Source organism: Lissotriton helveticus, chromosome 5_1 (assembly GCF_964261635.1).
Source record: "Lissotriton helveticus chromosome 5_1, aLisHel1.1, whole genome shotgun sequence".
NCBI classification, from domain to species: domain Eukaryota; kingdom Metazoa; phylum Chordata; class Amphibia; order Caudata; family Salamandridae; genus Lissotriton; species Lissotriton helveticus.
The window spans coordinates 938,568,441-938,587,740 of NC_136065.1; the positions used below are offsets into that span (position 1 = coordinate 938,568,441).

Sequence of the window (19,300 nt, forward strand, 5' to 3'; positions counted from 1 at the left end):
GTTCATTTGGGTGCACCCTCCCTTTGTTGGTTATGGTGTATCTGACTTACTTGACTAGGATTGTGGCCCCTACTTGGACAGGGTGCATACTTCTGTCAACTAGAGAACAATTTTCTAATATTGGTGATCAGCGCTGAGGATAGGACTTGTTTTTGTGCAGTACCTTACAGTGGTGTACGCTACCTTCCAAATTTTTTTAAGCTCATTACAACTCTTTTTTATCTTTCTTAGTTTTTAATTGGCTTTTCCCCTCTTTCCCAAATTTAATTGTTCTAAAGCTTTGACTGTTGCATCACGGATGCCCACAATCTGAATACCCTTGGCAGGTCTGAGCTGCTGAAGCTTTGCACTCAGTTTGGGCTGAAGGCAGACAAGAAGACTACCAAAGTGGATTTGCAGATAGCCCTCAGGGCCTTTGAGAAGGTAGGAAGGTGGCAGGCTACCTCAGGAGAGGAGGAGGTTGATGACATTGAGTAAGAAGGCGCACTGTCTGAGGATAAGGAGAGGTGAATCCAGGGCCAGATCTGGGGGTCCAAGGAGATTTCTCTTCTGTCCCAGCTGAAGACATGAATGCTCCTGATGTTCAGGGTGGAGCACGAAGCAGAGTTTCTGCCAGATGCATGTCCCCCACAGGAGTTGGAGGACAGGAAAGAGGATAAACTTAGATTGGAACTAGCCAAGTTAGGATGGAGGAAAACATGTTGGAGCATGCGCTCAAGCCTAATTAGCTGGATATCCAAGCCAAACCAGTGGAGACTAGCATCTGGGGTTGCAACATGCATGCAGTGTCCCATGGGGAGGCAAGGGTTCGCATACCAAGAGATTTGGTGCCCAACTATGTGGTGGGAGTTAATATTGACAAATGCTTCTCAGCTTATGAGGCGGCTCTAAGGGTGCATAGGGTTCCCGAAGGGTACTGGGGGGGTTGCTCATGGAGGAACATGCCCACAGTGGGGAGGGACGCACCCTTGAAACTAGAAGTTGAAGACAAAACACAGTACACCCCCATGAAGGCCATTTTAGTCAAGAAATTTGGGTTGACATCTGAAAGTCACAACCAGAAATTCAGGGGTAGCCACAAACTCCCTACACAGTCCTGGGTGGACATATTGGACTTCTCCAGCAAGATATTGAAAGGCTGGTTGAGGGGCAGCAAGGTAAGTGATTCCACTGGGCTTTACAATCTCATTTTGAGAGAACACCTGTTGGATATTTGTTTTCTAGAGTTGCACCAGCACCTAGTGGACAGCAAGCTGGATGACCCAGGAAGGTTGCTGAGGAGGCAGACCTTGGGGTCAGATCAAGAGTGTCTAAGAAGGTATCTTGAGGGAGGAACTCCTAAAAGAATGGTCAAGGTTCACACCAGAAGGAGGGGGTGATGAAAGAAGGAGATCTCTCAAGACTTCCAAAACAGTTCTCCCATACCCAATCTGGTCACCAGAAAAAAAGCTTGCCTGACTAGAGTCCATACAAACCCCCATGTGCTATGAGTTGTTAGAGTACGACATGTAAAAGAAGATCCTAAATGCACTAAGAGTGCAAAGCCTCCCACTGGAGGTACAACAATAGGGGTAGTGAGTGTAGTGCTTGAGGAGGAGTTTGTCCCAGTTAGTGGGGGAGGGGGGACTAGCGGGGTGAACCTAGTGTCCCTGGGTGACACAGAGATGGTCTCAAAGACCCATGTGCCATCCAATACTACCAAGTATAGGCAATGGGTTACCATCAATGGGCAAGGTGTGGAGGCTCTATGGGACACTTGTGCCAGTTTGACTATGATAAGGAGTCATTTGCTGCCCCCAGAGCAGATTTTACCAATGTATTCCACCAGGTTGTGGTAGCAGACAACCATGAGGGTCCCTACCTAGTAGCCCTTTTTCCATTTGAGTGGGAGGGGTATCATGTCTTAGCTGTGAGCCCTGCCATGCCTGTGGACTATTTGCTAGGGAATGACCTAGAGCACGCTACCTGGAAGGAAGTGGAGCTCAGGTCTCACTTAGAAATGTTGGGTGTACCTGAGTGGGCTTGTGCTACCACCAGGTGCATGGTTGCCTGGAAAGGGAGTCAAAAAGGTCAGAAGCTTGGAAAAAAGGCCCAGATAGCTGTGTAAAAAAGGAAGGGTTGTGGGGCTGGAAAGCCCTCCCCTGAGTGCTTTCCAACTGCGGGGGATGAGGCACCCAAGGAGGCCACCCAGGAGACCAGTGGAGAGGGCACTGTATCCCTTGGTGACCTACCGGATCTTGCTGAATGGCAGGTAGGAGGAGGACCCACCAGGGAGTACTTCTGTAAGGCACAGAGGAAGTACCCAGTCTTGGAGGGCATGAGACGACAAGCCGAAACCCAGGCAGCAGGTGATGCCTCTGGTAGTCACCGTATTTACTGGGAGGACAACCTTTGCACAGTGAGCCTAATGGGCCAGTGCATGGATCCCTAGACCACTTCTGGTTACAGGTACATTTTGTTCTGGTGGACCATACCACTAGGTAGTCAGAGGCCATATCTCTGAGGACTACTACTGCACCCGCATTGGCTAGGGCCTTGATGGGGATTTTTACCTCAGTGGATTACCCTAAAGAAGTGGTGTCTGACTGCAGCCGTTTCCACCACAGAGAGGTACTACCAGTTTAGGGTAATGCCCTTTGGGCTCAAGAACACCCCTGCTACCTTCCAGAGGTTGGTAAAACAAGCCTTGGCTGGGATGGAGGCCTTCAGCGCTGCATATCTGTATGACATAGCTGTCCTCAGCAGCAGCTGGAAGGACCACCTTTTCCACCTCCAGGAAGTGCTTCAGGCCGTGAGAAATGCAGGCCTGACTATCAAGGCCAGAAAGATCCAGATAGGGCAGGGAACTGTGGTGTATTTGGGACATCCGGTGGATGTGGGTAAGGTGCAACCCCTCCTGGTCAAGATAGAAACCATTATGGCCTAGAAGCCCCCAAAGACTCAGACAAAGGTGAGAGCCTTCTTAGGCATCACTGGATACTACAGATGGTCTGTCAAAGTGTATGTCACCATTGTTGCCCCCTTGACTGAACTAACATTAAAGAAACAACCCAGAAATGTGATCGGGACAGGGGCATGCCAGAAAGAATTTGACTCCCTAAAGTAAGCCATGTGCACAACCCCTGTGCCAAAGAACCCCTGACGTTCCCAAGGAGTTCATAGTTCAAGCTGATGCCTCAGAGCATGGTATAGGGGCAATGCTGTCCCACCTTAATGAGGAGGGCCTGGCTCAACTTATAGCTTTTATCTCCATGAGGTTGCTACCCCAGGAACAGAGGTGGTGTGCTATTGAGCAGGAAGCCTTTGCTGTGGTCTGGGCACTGAAGAAGTTGAGACCATACCTGTTTGGGACTCACTTTTGGATACAGACAGGGCATAGGCCCCTCAGGTGGCTATTACAAATGAGGGGTGAGAATCCAAAGTTGTTGAATTGTCCATCTTCTTATAGGGAATGGACTTTATGGTGGAACCCAGACCTAGGTTAGGCCACGTCAGTGCTGAAGGTCTCTCTAGGTTTTTCCGCCTTAGTGATAAGATCTCCCAAGAGGTTGGGTAGCTCTCCCCAATTTCAGCTGGGGGATAGACGTGTTACGCCTGTCAGCCTTAGAGTGGTCTTCTCCCAAACATTGTGTCATATTTTTTGTTGATCTATTTATGTTGACCATAGGAGTCTGGCCACTTTACCACTGCTAACCAGGGCTAAAGTGCATGTGCTCACTCCCTTAAACATGATAACATTGGCATATCTACAATTGGCATATTTAATTTAATTGTAAGTCTCTAGTAAAGTGCACTATATGTGTCCAGGGCCTGTAAATTAAATGCTACTAGAGGGCCTGCAGCACTGTTGGTGCCACCTATTTGAGTTGCTCTTTAAACATGTCTCTGGCCTGCCGCTGCAGAATCTGTTTGTGCAGTTTGACTGGCATGTCGACTTGCCATTTAAAACACCTTGCCAAGCCTTAATGTCCCCTTTTATTACATATAGGTCATCCCTAAGGTTGGCCCTAGGGAGCCCCTAGGGCAGGGTGCTGTGTAAGTAGAAGGCAGAACATATGATGTTTAGTTTTACGTGTCTTGGTAGTGAAAAATGTAAAAATTTGTTTTTCACTACTGTGAGGCCTACCCCTCTCATAGGTTAACATTAGGGATTCCTTAATACATCTGTTAAGTGTAATTCCTGATTGAGAAGGAGTGGAACAGTCATTTGTGGTACCAATGGACTTGTGATGATAAATCCTCTTTAATGGTAAAGTTGGATTTATGATTACTACTTAAAAAATCCCACTTTTAGAAAGTTTCCATTTTTCTGCTCCTTAGCCCTGTGTGCTTCTGCCTATCTCCAATACACGTCTGGGATGGGTGACAGCTAGGCTTTGTTCATTCCCTCTAGACAATCACAAACAAATGGAGCTTAGGTGTTGCTGATGGGCCATTTGCATCCTGATGGGCCACTAACATCTTGATTGGTTATCTAGGGCAGGATGGCGAGAGGAGCTTACGCTTGCACCTGAATAGGTCTGTGCCTGTCTCCATACAAAGAACCCCCTGTAGTGTGTCTGGAGCCAGGGCAGGAAAGGGAGGCCATGTTTGCACTTCAAAGCCCCTCTTTGAAGTCGCCCTCACTTCAAAGGCACCACTAGGTATAAGAACTGGACTTCTGATCCCACCACATCAGTACACATCTGGACCTGTGGATAAACCCGTCGTACAACTCAAGGCCATATATTTCAACGCCCGCTCAGTCCCAAAGCTTGTTTTAGAAATCTGGAGTCTACTTGACTCTGAAGCTCCAGATATCTGCTTTGTTACAGAGACCTGGCTGCAAGAAATTGCCACTCCAGATGTAAACATTGCTTTCCCGCCTGAGTATAAAATAATACCAGAGGGGGAGGACTTTTAATCGCAACTACTGAAAATGTAAATGTTGTCAGCCTGGAAAACTTTATTTCTAATTACATAGAAATTATTGTGTTTAAGATTGAGGGATCAGAAAATAATGTCTGGAAAGGAGCTTTAATATATCGCCCCCCTGGTGTTAAAGGAGAATTTGCAAACAAGTTACTTGAGATTATTGCACCACATGTCCTGGATGCTGATAAATTCCTTTTGATAGGTGATTTTAACCATCATGCGGACATACAATCTAATTTAGATACTGGAAAGCTAATTACTAATATGAATACCTTGGGCCTTGTTCAGAAGGTGATTGGCCCCACACATGGGGCCGGTCACACGTTAGATCTTCTCTTCTCAAATTCATCAGATGTTCCAATTGTTGCTGATATTCCATTACTCTGGACAGATCATTATTTACTAAAATTCTCTCTCCCCATGACTACTGCAAAGATGGCATTGGAAAATGAACAGATACTACGTAGGCCTTTGAAAAAAATTACAGTACCTTCATTTTTAGAAATTTTTTATTTAGATGAACTCACACCGGTCATTAGCGCAAGTACAGCAGCACTACAATTTGAAAATGCCATAGAGATAGCTTTGGATAAAATTGCCCTATTGAGTAAAGTTAAGTGTAAGATTAGAACGGCCCCTTGGTTTACAGATCAATTAAAAAACACGAAATCTCTATGCAGAACCGCTGAAAAAAAAAGCGGAAGAGCAAAGATCAGGCTGACCGGGAAAAATATAAACTATTGCATTCCAGCTATATGCATGACATAAAAGTGACAAAAAGAGTATTTCTAACTGAATGGATAAATAAAGCGGAAAATTCATCTAAAGAAATTTTTCAAATCCTAAAAGAATTTACTATCTCCAGAAGTATGTCGGAAATACCTAATTCTCAAGAATGGACCAATGCTCTCTCAAAATTTTTGGAGGATAATAAAATAACGGCCATTCATCACTCTTTTCCTCCCAATCGAAATATAGGGCAGTCCGAAGCTTTGGTAAATTTGACACCTGACCCACCACATGTAATAAGCGAATTTTTAAAATTCGATTGTGATACAACCATTTCAATTGGTCTGAAAATAAAGTCTGGATCACCTTCTGATCAGATTTCCCCTAAAATCTTTTCTATACTTGCCCCTGCGCTAGTAGAACATCTGACTAGTCTTTTCAATAAATCATTTTTAGATGCAGACTTCCCCAACATATGGAAAGCGGCAACAATTAGACCAATCTTAAAAAAGCCCACAGCCGACCCCAACATCTTGTTAAATTATCGACCTATTTCATTACTTCCGTATTTTGGAAAAATGCTGGAATCCTTCGCCAACACACAGCTTGTGAGTCATCTTGAAAACAATGGACTCCTAGACCCGTCACAGTCTGGCTTTAGGGCATCCCACAGCACGGAAACAGCGTTGGTCGAGGTTGTTGATAATATCTGACTGGCATTAGATAATCACCAATCAACTATCCTAGTCCTGCTCGACCTGTCTGCGGCCTTTGACACCATCTCCCATCGCGTCTTAATACAACGGCTGTGGGAGATTGGTGATTGGTGTCAGAGGAAATGCCCTAAAATGGTTTTCCAGCTATTTATCTGATCGGTGTACTGCTGTCCAGATTGACAAAAATACGGCAGAAAAAAGATCTGTTAGAATGGGCGTGCCACAGGGCTCGGTCTATATGACACCACTGGCTAAAGTGATTAGGGCCTATGGCTTTGATGTTTTGTCCTATGCCGATGATACCCAGATCTTAATCACATTGGGCCCAGATTTAAATGAAACAAAACAACGTTTCAAAAACTGCTTGATCCATGTTGAGTCATGGATAAATGCTACAGCAAAACAAGAATCCCTGTTAAAAACATAATAGGCTGGAGTGGCCAAACAAAGAACAATAAAAAAAGGGGGGTAGGAGATATGTGGGTAGATCTCCCTATTATCTTTAACTAATAAAAACCTATTCAAGCAAGGCAAAAAATGGACAATCACACAAAGTCATATAAAAGTATACTCAATAAGCCAATGTTGGTCAATTGCAAAAATAGTTGTTAAATTTATTCCCTCCCAACATGGGTTACATTCTAAAACATAATAAAAACATTAAGATTTAAAAACCACCAGCGGTGGTGAGGCAGTGAATATGTATTCAGTCAAAAAGTGAACAAAAACAGTCGACGCGGCGTTTCGGTGTTTTCTAAATCTTCACACCTTCTTCAGGACTTTCGCAACAATTTGACTTAATATCTGATTATAATGTGAAAAAAGGATTTAATTTTCCTTCCATACAGATTTGTATTTCACGTGTTATTGATCTTTCGCAGGCTTAACTGTCAATTGAATAAAGCCTCTGTGTGCACGGAGGGGCCACCGTCAATAGCAGGGTAGGGTCCTCTTTTTCATTGGACCTGTTTATGTTCTTAGGTAGATCTTGTAGATGTGGTTTAATGGGAAACAACCTCTTTATCCAGATTTTCACCTTCTTAATATGATGAAGAGATCTTCAGTTTAAAATGCGGCCTCCCTGCTCCTCCGTGCTTCCGTCCTCATGGCGATTTGAAGTAGTACCACATCTACAAGATCTACCTAAGAACATAAACAGGTCCAATGAAAAAGAGGACCCTACCCTGCTATTGACGGTGGCCCCTCCGTGCACACAGAGGCTTTATTCAATTGACAGTTAAGCCTGCGAAAGATCAATAACACGTGAAATACAAATCTGTATGGAAGGAAAATTAAATCCTTTTTTCACATTATAATCAAATTGTTGCGAAAGTCCTGAAGAAGGTGTGAAGATTTAGAAAACACCGAAACGCCGCGTCGACTGTTTTTGTTCACTTTTTGACTGAATACATATTCACTGCCTCACCACCGCTGGTGGTTTTTAAATCTTAATGTTTTTATTATGTTTTAGAATGTAACCCATGTTGGGAGGGAATACATTTAACAACTATTTTTGCAATTGACCAACATTGGCTTATTGAGTATACTTTTATATGACTTTGTGTGATTGTCCATTTTTTGCCTTGCTTGAATAGGTTTTTATTAGTTAAAGATAATAGGGAGATCTACCCACATATCTCCTACTCCCCTTTTTTTATTGTTCTTTGTTTGGCCACTCCAGCCTATTACGTTTTTAACAGGGATTCTTGTTTTGCTGATGCTAACCCCCTTCCCTGTCATATACCTCAGGGGTACCTCCTTCTTTTGAATTCCATGGATAAATGCTAACCATTTGCAGTTAAATGGTAGCAAATCAGAAATTCTGCTTTTTGGCAAAGCAGCAGAACATTGGACCCAAGATTGGTGGCCAATCGAATTAGGCAGCTGTCCAACACCCAAGGAGTCATTCCGAAATTTGGGTTTTTACATGGATAATAAATTGTCCATGGAAAACCAAATTAATCATATCATGGGTACCTGCTTTGGGCTAATGCGCAGTTTGAGGAAGATTTTCAGGTGGATCCCTGTTGAGGCCAGGAAACCATTAGTACAGGGTCTACTCATAAATAGAATGGACTATGGGAATGCGCTTTTACTTTCTATAAACGAACATCACCTGAATAGACTCCAAGTTCTTCAGAACCCTGCGGCATGGTTGGTTCTTGGCCTCCCGCGACGATCTTCATCTACCCTCTGTTTCAACTGTAAGTCCTAACCTGCTAAGTGGTGCTACTCCAGTCCTGGGCCTTTGGAAGTGGGTTGTCCTGTGGTTCAGCATCAAAATCCACTCAGGGCCTACTTTGCACTGGTCAGAATCAATGCATTCTGCTTGATGCCGATGCAGCGCTGCTTCGAGGACACCACAGCGATGGCTGCGTGGCTTGACGATGACACATTTCCTTCATCGCCGACAGTTCAACGATAACGCATTGCCCTACTGCGAGAATTAAAAGCAATGCATCGCCTACAATCCAACGGATCGATGATGATGCATCACTGTCAACAGCTCCTCGCAGTTAATGCTCGACATCAGCGCCTCCTCCTTTCAGTGTGGTAGGGGTAATCACATAAAAAAAGGTACTTTCCTAAACTAGGCATCTGAGAAGGTGTTGTTTCAGCATTCATCGGACGTGAGCAAGAGTATGAGTTTCAAACTGTGGGGGCAACTGTATTGTTTTTGCAAATCAGAACTTCTTGCATAAGGTTGTCTTTGTTCCTGGCTTGTCAGAATCCTCTTGAGATGTTCAGCTTGTGTGCCTGATATTATATTGCTTTCTGCCTGCAATGGTACATCACAATAATATTATTATTTGTGTAAATGAAAGCTCAAACTTTCTTTAGCAGGCATTGTTTTATATTTATTTCTTGATCCAGTCTATGCTACCGAGTATCTCTCAAAGTCCGTTCATCATTTCGTTTAGCCATCTTGTAGACCGTTAGTGATCTACCTTTAATGGAATACAAAAAAAGTGATGTACTGGTTGCTTCTTGTCAATATCAGTGGTTTAATGTGAAAATCAGTGAGGTTTGCAAGGTATAAAGTTCAAAAACGTAGAAAATGTGTTCCTTTGTCCATAAATGAAACTATCAATTTAAACAACACGCGCATTTTCACTCTTCAGGGTGTGGTTGTGCGGCTTCACATTTCTACTTCTACATGACATCTAAATTCCAAATTAGTACCGTCTGTTTGTAAAGAAATTCAACCCACCCAGAACTCTTACTTTGATGTTTTGTTTGAGATTTGTTTTGACTAAATCCTAAAATATAATCTGTTTTCCCCCTAGCTTTCTGATGCTGATGAGAAAGTTACATGTATGCATGAACTAGAAGCGAACCACGGAAAAGGTACGTGCTCTCTAAGAGTCATTGTAAATACTGTTATATAATCGCAAGACTACATCTTCGCGGAATCATCAACTTGTCTAATGAACTATTATTCCTCGATACCAAAAAAGAATAGATCCCTCACAAACTTCCCTTACATCTGCCCGAGGCGACCATTACTGAAAGCTAAACTCCAGGGAATTGCATTGCTTATGACAAAACCTTTTCATTTAAATAGGAACAATGTAAAAAATGTAAAACATTTCCTGTGGATTAAAACTAACCATGCAGTAGAGGGCTTTTGGCGCTATCACAGAAGGGGCCGCATGTTAAGTTGATTGTAAATGTTATCTGAGGCCAGGATTGGAGCAGAAGTCCAAATTTAGTTGCTGTAGCTCATATATTTAGTTGAAATCCAACTATTCCTCACTGTGACAAAACGGCCTGAATTCTCACTTATCTCAATAATCCCTCTTGCTTTTGTTTGATAACAGCGCCTGGGCGAACTACACTGAACTATTCTCCCAAGAGAGCGCTCCTTAAGCTTTCAGATTGTTGTATAGGAGATGCTATATCTCATAGTTATTTTCACATTTGTTTTCATGGTTTGCATCTTTAATTAAACTTGGCACTGTTGTCTCATGTATGTGTGCCTATTGCGGTTCTGATTCTCGCTGGTGATCGAGAGGCGGGAGCTCTGGACGTTGTCGGATGGGCTCTCTTATCCTCTTCACTAAAGTCAGAATAAACATCACCTGTTTATGAAGAAGAGAGCGCTATGTGGGTGTTCTCCATGTATTGAGAAGGCGCACTATCACACAGAGCTGGCATGTACACAAAGGGTGTTACATTTCACTTATTTTTTCAATTTCACTTATATGTCGGGACACACATAGACTCTTACGTGTTGTATTTTTACTCTCAGTTTGTGAGCGCCACGGCACTGTAAGACATTGGGTTATTAATTGAGGGTAGAGTGCTCCACTCAATTAACAAACCCAATCCTTGTCAGGTTGAACCACTAAAGTCACCACATTAACCTCTGGTAGCTCTGCACAAAAGCAGTCAGGCTTAACTTAGTGTTTATGCAGTACTCAAACAGCAATAAGGTGAAGACGCTACACAAGAAATTGCTAAACCAATTTACAAAAATAGAGTACATTTTGATAGATAAAATTACACCAAAACAACAAAAATCCAATTAGTAAAACCAGGGATAGGATTTTTTTAAAGTTTCCAGTAGAAATAGCCCCAATAATACACAAGGAGCCTGATTACGATCTTGGCCGATGGGATACTCTGTCACAAATGTGACGGATATCCCATCCACTGTATTGCTAGTTCCATAGGATATTACATAAAACACAGTTTAAAGTACTGCATAATATTACCATATACAGATGCACGTCCTCAGCTCGTATCATGAATCCACTCCAACTCCTAATTATCAAGCTGGTAAGATGAACTCAGAGACTCGTGCGTTTAGTGACTCCCATGGTGCTATAGCACTATACTACATTGCTTAAAACATAACTAGAGAATAATACACTTCTAGGTATAGAAAGGGGGCCTTCATGAAAATGTCACTCAGTTTATATGAAACAATGAAAGCAAAAACAGCTATTAACCAACTGACCATGCAGATGGGTCTAAGTTGCGCAATATTATAAAGACATAGATAGGAGACTGGGAAGTGTGGTGTACGATGGGGCGGGCCGGAGATTCTGACCGCTGCCTGTTTGTCTTCTAGCCACTATGTAATCTGCTCTGTATCCCAGATACACTGGTTGGGGGGTGGGGGGTGGGGGGGGGGGGGGTTGTTCCATAGAGAGACATCCCCCAATTAAAGTCAATAGTTAAGCCAAACTGTGATGGTGCGTGGGTCAAATACAGGGACCAGCTTCATCCCTGTGGAAGGTTTACCGTCTGACTTAGTCCAGTTTCACGCGACACGCACTCATTCACAAGGTCATCAGTGGCCGGGCTACAGGCTTGATATAGAGAGGGGCTCATGGATGGTGGTTGCTGGAGGTCCAGGCCTTGGTCAGAACATCTTGTTGGCAGTGAGGTCATTGTCAGAGCACAGAACTGGACAGCGATCGTTACGTCATGTTGGCGAAAAATGCGTGACAGTTGCAGGGCTGGACTGCCCGGACCGGTGATCAGGTGTTTCCACAGGAGGCTGGAAGGGTGGGAGGCCGGTTTTGTCACTGGGGGCCGGTTTTGCAGTGCTGCACTGTTGGTCACCAGTAACAAAATCATCATACCAGCATAATCCACACGGAACTCACTTTCATTTCCAGTCTCCCTGGGTTTTGAAATATGGTATAGTGTTAAAAGCACTTTCTGCAGAGTTCTTTATATATCACGCAACAATGATAATGTCAAGATATCTCTAGTGATTATTCCTCCTGCTGGAGTGAGCTGGAGTTTTGTCTAATGGCATTTTTAACCCATCTAAGGTAGCACAGAGGGCTAATATGCCTGCTGCAAGGAATGCGTACCACGCATTTCACATAAATGTATTTTAGGTGCTAGCTTTGTGGGTTACTGCTTTTGTCACAAAGATCCTTTTGTTACTGTGCAGTTCATAAGTTTCAATAGTAATCTAGCGCAGTGAGCTATGAACTGCCATCAAAGAGATGCACGCAAACTGCATGGTACAGGTTAGAAAGTTATGTGTTTTCTAGTGTTTCATTTTCCTATCATTGCTAAAAAGGGTTTGTTGGGTAGAAATAAATTCTTATTAGTAAATGAATCATCCCTAACCACTGTGTTACGCTTTGAAACCTGTATTTGTGCTTCTCCAGCCCCAAAAATGCCTACACCTGTAGTGCCCTTGGTCTTATGTAACATTTTCTATACACTGACTTACACATGTATTTTTCATTGTCTCTATGTGTGTGTGATGTAAAGTGCTCCAACGCCATGATCTCATATGAGAAACACTATAAAACAAGTGAAATGCATGAGAGAGCAACTATGGCGAGATGAGGGGCACTGTTGGAGGGTGATAGTGAGGGAATCATTGAAGGGCCCTAATAAAGATTGTCTTATCCTGGAGCATTGTAAGCTTATCATTAAATATGCTTTAAAAGCTAATACAATTGAATATATAATGAAAAATGCATTGTAGAATGCATAATGTTTTCTTTTTTTACCCAAATTTTCCTGGGGGTAGCACCCCCCAAACCCTCTTTGCAGTGCCTGGCTTGCTCGCTACACAACCTATGGGGGCTGGTTTGTCAACATTTGCCATGGCTACTTTGAGTTCCCAGTCCGGCCCCAGGCAGTTGTTGTCGATGTTTAGAGCTCTGGGTGGGGAAGCCCAGGATCTGTATTCAGGAAGTCCTCACCAGCAATCTGATGCATGTCCTGCGATGCCCTTGGTGAAGTCTACTTGCGTATGCAGGGAACCTGGCAGACGGTTCTTTTCTACCAAAGAGCCCAGAACCTCTGGTTTTCAGCCTGGAGCCCAGTTCTTGCTGTTTCAGAGATGGAGGAGTGCTTTCATCAGCCAAGAGTCCTGGACCTGAGGGCATCTCTTGGGGTCCGGAATAACTCCGGCAGAGGCCAGCAGCAGGGTTTAGGCAGGTCCGGTTGGTAATGGTCAGCTAGGCAGTTGCAGGGCAAGGCCTCTAGAAGCTTGTTGTGTCCATGTAGCTCAAACAGGAGGTCAGCAAACTGGCACTTGGAGTCACTTCTGGGGTCCTGGGTTAAAGGAAAGTAGGTCCAGTCTTCCTTCAGGCTTCAGACAGCAGAATACTCCTTCCTTTGAGTCTCCACAAGTTAAGGAGTTCTGATGAGAAGTTCTAAGGGGAACACTTTATATCCAGTGCCAGCCTGTATGTGGTGGACACTCACTTTGTATACCCCTAAACTGATTCTGGTCAGTTCTCCCCTCTTCCCTGGTATCAGTCTGGCTAGCGAAAGAAATGGCAGATAGACCCAGCTGTGGGCTGTATTTGCCAGTGACAGGGCAGGCATCTTCAGAAGTCAGGAAGGGGCTGGGTACAGCCCTCCGGCTAATCTTTGAAGACCAGGAAGGGCTGAGTACAGTCCCCATGCCATTCTGCTCAGAAGAACACCCTTCCCCACATTCAAGGTCCTTCTGTCCCCTGTTTAGAAGAAATACACATCACACCCCAAGAGAGCTGTTAACAGTCATGTGACCCTGGACACTGGCAGAAAGGCACATTTGGTTTAGGTAGAAAAATAAAAACTTTCTAAAAGTGGGACATTTAATTTAAAATCCAACCTTACCATTAAAGAGGACCTTAAATTCCGAATCACACGAGTGGACCAAGTATTTCTCTAGCGAATCCCTTATTGAAGTTATCACTTATTAAATGTCATGAGGTAACCCAGTGTTAGTCTATGGGAGAAGTAGCCTTGCTGCAGTTCAAAATGACTTTGGACATTTTTCAATGCCAGGCCATGTAAAATGTAAGAAAATACCATGCACCTTGCCCTTTGAGATTGTAAGACCAACCTCAGGGGTGATTTCGAAGTATTAAATAGGGCATTTTAGGCCTGGCAAATGGTTTATTTTGCTAGGTCGAAATGGCAGTTTACAACTGCACTTCAGACTGCAGTGGCTGGCCTGGAGCATTTCTTAAGGTGCTGCTTTAATGGGAGGCACAATGTGTACTTCAGCCCACTTGTAGCATTTCATTTACCGGCCCTGGGTACATGTAATGCCATTTACTAGTGACATATAAGAAAATTAAATGTGCAAATTAGGTGTATACCAATTTTACCATGTTTGGAAGGAGGGACATAAGCTGTTTACCTCTGGTTAGCAGGAGTAAAGTGTGCAGAGTCTTAATGCCGTCAACACATGTTCAGCAAAAATAGGGTAGTGAATGGAAAAATCTGGGGAAATATCATGCAAAAGATGGTTATTCCCGACAACCACCTATTAGTGAGACTAGAAACTGCATATGAGTAGCATATATTGTTGTTGATTCAGAGCTTTGTGTACCAGTACCACAACTGTATGTGTATGTCATACAAGGCACGCCCTTTCCCCGCATGTGTGTTTGAACCTTTTCAGTTCTATTTGCTTACCAAAGTTTTGTATTGGAACCTGCTTCTCTTGTGCTCATTAAATTCCTAAGGGTGGGATATACCACAAATATGCTTGATCTTTTCAATATTTTTCGTTTTGTGTTTATTTGCTCCCTCCTTTATTGTTCTCCTTCGACACGGGTAACTTATGCCACAATACTGTGGTTTTAAGCCAGGCTAATTTTGTCTGTCACCGTTTGTCTACTTGGGAAGTGAGTAAAGGTGCACCAATCAAACAGGAGATGCTTTGGGAAGAGGTAGCAAAGCATGTATCCAGAAACCCTGCCTCTCCTACACGGAGTCAATCTCTCCAAGCCTACGCAAGTGGTGCAAGTAACCCCAGGAATGGAAAAGCTGCCTGGTCGAAAGACTGTTTTTCTCAACTTATTTAAGTTGCAGCAGTCTAATGAAAGAGCGTTTAGCAACTGGGAACTGAGGGCCATTAGGATACCAAACTTTCACCTGTGACTGCTCATCTTTTGCACCGTTGAGTCAAGCTTGGTTCCTAACATAGCATGGAGGACTACATTTTCTATTGTATTGGGGAATATAAGTAGTATGTTCTTCTGGTTGGGGTGCTTATGGCCTATTGCACTAAGAGACTGAGAAAGCCTCCACTCCGGGGCATGGGTCAGAGGACCAGGTCTCAGTTTGTTCCTGTGAACTCTGGAGATTTACACTGGGGTATAGAGTATTTCTCTGTTGCAGTTCCAGCTTGATAAGTCAGGTACATTACCTGCCTCCCCCAGCTTCTTCTTCTTCCACCCTGAGGGTGTGGACATCTCTAACCCTGTGCAAGTGGATGCTGACAGGGGTATGCACCAAATAGCGGAACAGGCTGGCCTTCTCCACTTTTCTAGCACATTATTGTCTCTCCTGAAATACAGGAGGCAATAGTAAAATGAAGGTACCAGGAGGAACTGCCCCCTGCTGTTCTTAAAACTCTGGACCCTTATTTGCAGCATTTTTGATGGGAGGTGGAAGTAACACTGGAGGCACACCACACAAAGGAGAATGTGATCTCAAATCCTCCCCACCAATTGAGAAATTGTGGAACATGTGGAACAAAAGTTGGCACATGTTTCCCTGTTGCATTTACAGGGCTTTCAGAATCCTCTACCAGTACAGGTTTTCGGACTTACTCAATATCTGTTGGAGTCTTCCCTAGCTATCCCACTTTAGGGTAGTGGATTCCATGCCTGTGGCAGACCAGTGAGAGTCAGCTGAGCCTGCAGACTAGAAGCAGTTGGCAGTAGAATTCATGCGCTGCTTCCAGGACTCAAGTGCCGGCTTTGTCTTATTGTTGTCATCACCTCTGATTCATTTTTAAATATGCTTAGTGCAAAAAAAGTGAAAGCTAGGGCTGCTCCAATCCTTGAACCTCCTATGCTGATTTAGTATTTGCTTGCTCCAGTGCAGCTTCATCACCCCGTGTCTAGTGCTTGCCAACCAAGTTACGCTGACAAAGACCACGTTTCATATGCAGTGACCAGTCCCTCAATTTCAACAGTCATTGCCTGTCTTAGTTCAGCTTTCGGTTTCCTAATCTGTTGCTGATAATTTTCACCCAGCAACCTTAATAAATGGATGATAACCAATATGGATCCAGCTTCAAAGCTTTCTACTATCAAAAGAGCTCTCTTTAAAAAATAGACCATGACCCGGACAGTGGAATCAACCAACACATAGGTATACGGCCATCCAGGTGCTAACATGATGTCTTGACCAAGGTATTGTTAGCGCAACTATAGAGGTTCTGGCTAATTTCCTAGAGAAAGGGAGCTTCTCCTTCATGGAATCTCCTTTGATAATCATGAGAAGTGAAAAGTGAAACCCCTGCCCAGAATCTATTAGCACTAATCACTCACTAAAACCTTTTTTTTTTTATAAATTCTTTTTATTAAACAAAAAGTCTGCAAAATTACAATACAGAGGAGACATCATACGCTCGAAAGCACTTCAGGGAAATTTGAAAAAACATAATAGGGGACATTATGGTGAAGGAGGCACATCAAAATGAACAGTCCTCGGTGGTACACAAATATCCCCTCTGTGGCGGTTCCAGGGTCTATTACAAAGCAACCCCAATGTTTGGGTTTGCTCCTCGGTGCACAGCTGTATGAAAGCCCGTAGGTTTTTAGTCCAATTCATAAAGTAAAAACAAATAAATTGTATTCGGAAACCAATGATGCTTTTTCTTATTTTTCTTTCAGATCATTCTCTTCATGATCAAAATGTCTTTGGTATTCATTGTACAAATTTTCCAGTACATTCTCTCAAGTGTTTAAATCACCGTAACTTTTGTTCCCAATGCATTTCGGGCGTAAACTTCGCCCTTCGTCAGGGGTTATTCTAAAAATAAAGAAAGTATATGTGTCAATAAACTATCTCTGTCCATATTATCTAAGAATCCATGCTTGACATTGTTACTGTCACTGTCATACTACGTGCTGTGGGTGATTCTGTAAAATGTAAGCTAGCGTGCATATCGCATGTGTTAGTTCGTGCGATCTCAAGGGCAGAACATGTGCTCTCTCTCAGACGAATATTGTCATGCAATGCGTGAAAACTATTCAAAGTGATGATTAGTCAGGATTAGTGAATGGGTGAAACAGTCATACCTCTCTGTATAGTGAACGTGTCTAATGCTTCTAAGTGAAGTGCTGTTAGGTCTATGGCGTTAAGGGAACACGTAGTGCCTGTAATCAAAAAACGTAAATGCACTCACGCGGTGATACAGAATTCCAGACGAACCTGTAAAAAAAACATAAGCATACGGAAATGTTAATCCGATGCCGTACCGGGGTTAGTAACGCTGGTCCCCCCTAAAGAGGTACTTACTGGAAATGGATAGTGGTGCTTCGCGGTGTTCAAGCGCGACATGCTCAAGGTTTGGCAAAGATGTGGGCAGTGTACATCGTGGGCGTTTTCAAGCGACGGGTAATACGTGAATGGTGGAAAGAAACAAAGGAGTATTTTGATGGTCCCGAGTGCGGGCGCCATCTTGAACTGGTGAATCGAAATCGTAAACAAAATTAAAAACCATGGTAGGTGCCTATAAGAAAGTTGCGAGTAGTGATAATATTCACGGGTATTAACATTAATTCACCTGTGTGAGCATACAAGTTATCAACATTGCAACAATATATAACGCATGTACAATAATGAATAATCTCCTGGTTACATTGCACTGATGGTATGTATCAAAGATTTTTTTGTTTGAATTTGTTTATTGGGTTTTAGGTTGCATTACATAAACAATATGACGATAATCAAAAAAGGTAGAAGAGCATTGCAAAATGGGATCATAAAAAAATTGTTTTAGAAATAGTCACTTTGCGGTTCCTCTCAGTTCGGGGTCTGTCGTCTGTCGATCGCCAGTATCCGTGCGCTCAGTAGCGTGTACCACACGGCCTCCCACTAGAGTGCGTGTACTCCCCAGGTGGGGAGCCGTCCTGTTCATGCAAATCTGTCAAACGGTATCAGTGAGGGGGTGAGCTCGTGATATGACGGTCACTGTGGGGGTGGTTCTGGAGGCACCGATTGTGTGGGTTTGACCCGTGATGACATGTGGTATCGTGGCGTCGTTATCTGTGGGTCTGGGCAGTGAGCCATGTGCAAAGGTAGCACCCTGTCAAAGTCAAGCTTCCTAACCTACCCAGGAACTGAGGGGTGAACTGAATAACATGAGATGAGGGAGAAAGTTCGGGAAAGGCGGGAGGGAGGGGTCTGGGTCACCTTATCGGAGCACAGTGGCAGTGCTCCTTGGTCGTCTGGCGTAAGCATGTGGCGGGCGTGGTTGGTATGTGTTCGGATGTTGGGGGGCCGCGGGGTGCGGCCACTCACGAGGTTTGTGCAGTATGTGTGGCATATTCATGGAGGTGTGGGGGTTGGTGTGGCCGGTCGTGTTTGGGATTGCGAGGGGGTGGGTGACTCTTGAGGGCGCGTCGTCTGTGTGAATTTATACAGTAGCTGAGTCCACTCCAGGGATATGGGATGCTTGCGATGGCCACGTACCTCCTCTTCCCGGAGTATCTCCTCCTCTGCCTTACCCCATTTATTTACCGCGCCAATCCACGCTGCCTCTGGCGGTCCCGTGGGGGCTCTCCAGTGCATGGCGATTCCCCGCTTCGCCAGGAGGATGGCTAGTGATAAGAATCGGTATTGTGTTTTCTCTGCTTTCTGTCTACGGAAAATTCCGAGTGCGCACGCCTCCCACGTGTTCATGGTTGCAATGGCCGTGACCTCTTCTAGGGTTCGGTGGACTGTGTCCCAGAAACGGCGGAGCGTGAGGCAATCCCAGAACATATGTCTGAAATCCGCTCCCGGGGTTCGACAGCGAGGACATTCGAAGTGGGTGTCCGGATAGAACCGCTGGAGGCGGCCCGGTGTGAGATAGGCTCTATGGAGGATGTTGAATTGTATATTACGGAACCTAGCGTTTCTGGAGACTTTTTTCGGAAATTCCAGGGCTGTGCTCCATTCCCCATCGTGGACCACCCTGCCGAAGTCCGTCTCCCACTTCTGGCGTAGAGATTGAAGAG

At 44.1% G+C, this 19,300-nt stretch overlaps 1 protein-coding gene across 7 annotated transcripts in view; it reads left to right on the top strand.

The window, feature by feature from the left end:
- The window catches only part of CC2D2B (coiled-coil and C2 domain containing 2B), a 1,917,855-nt gene that overhangs the window by 205,286 nt on the left and 1,693,269 nt on the right, over positions 1 to 19,300 (top strand). For all 7 annotated transcript variants that reach the window (XM_078643430.1, XM_078643434.1, XM_078643435.1 and 4 more), the window contains exon 4: positions 9,647 to 9,707. In XM_078643430.1, coding sequence (XP_078499556.1) covers positions 9,647 to 9,707 — 61 coding nt within the window. The remainder of the gene's footprint in view (positions 1 to 9,646; positions 9,708 to 19,300) is intronic.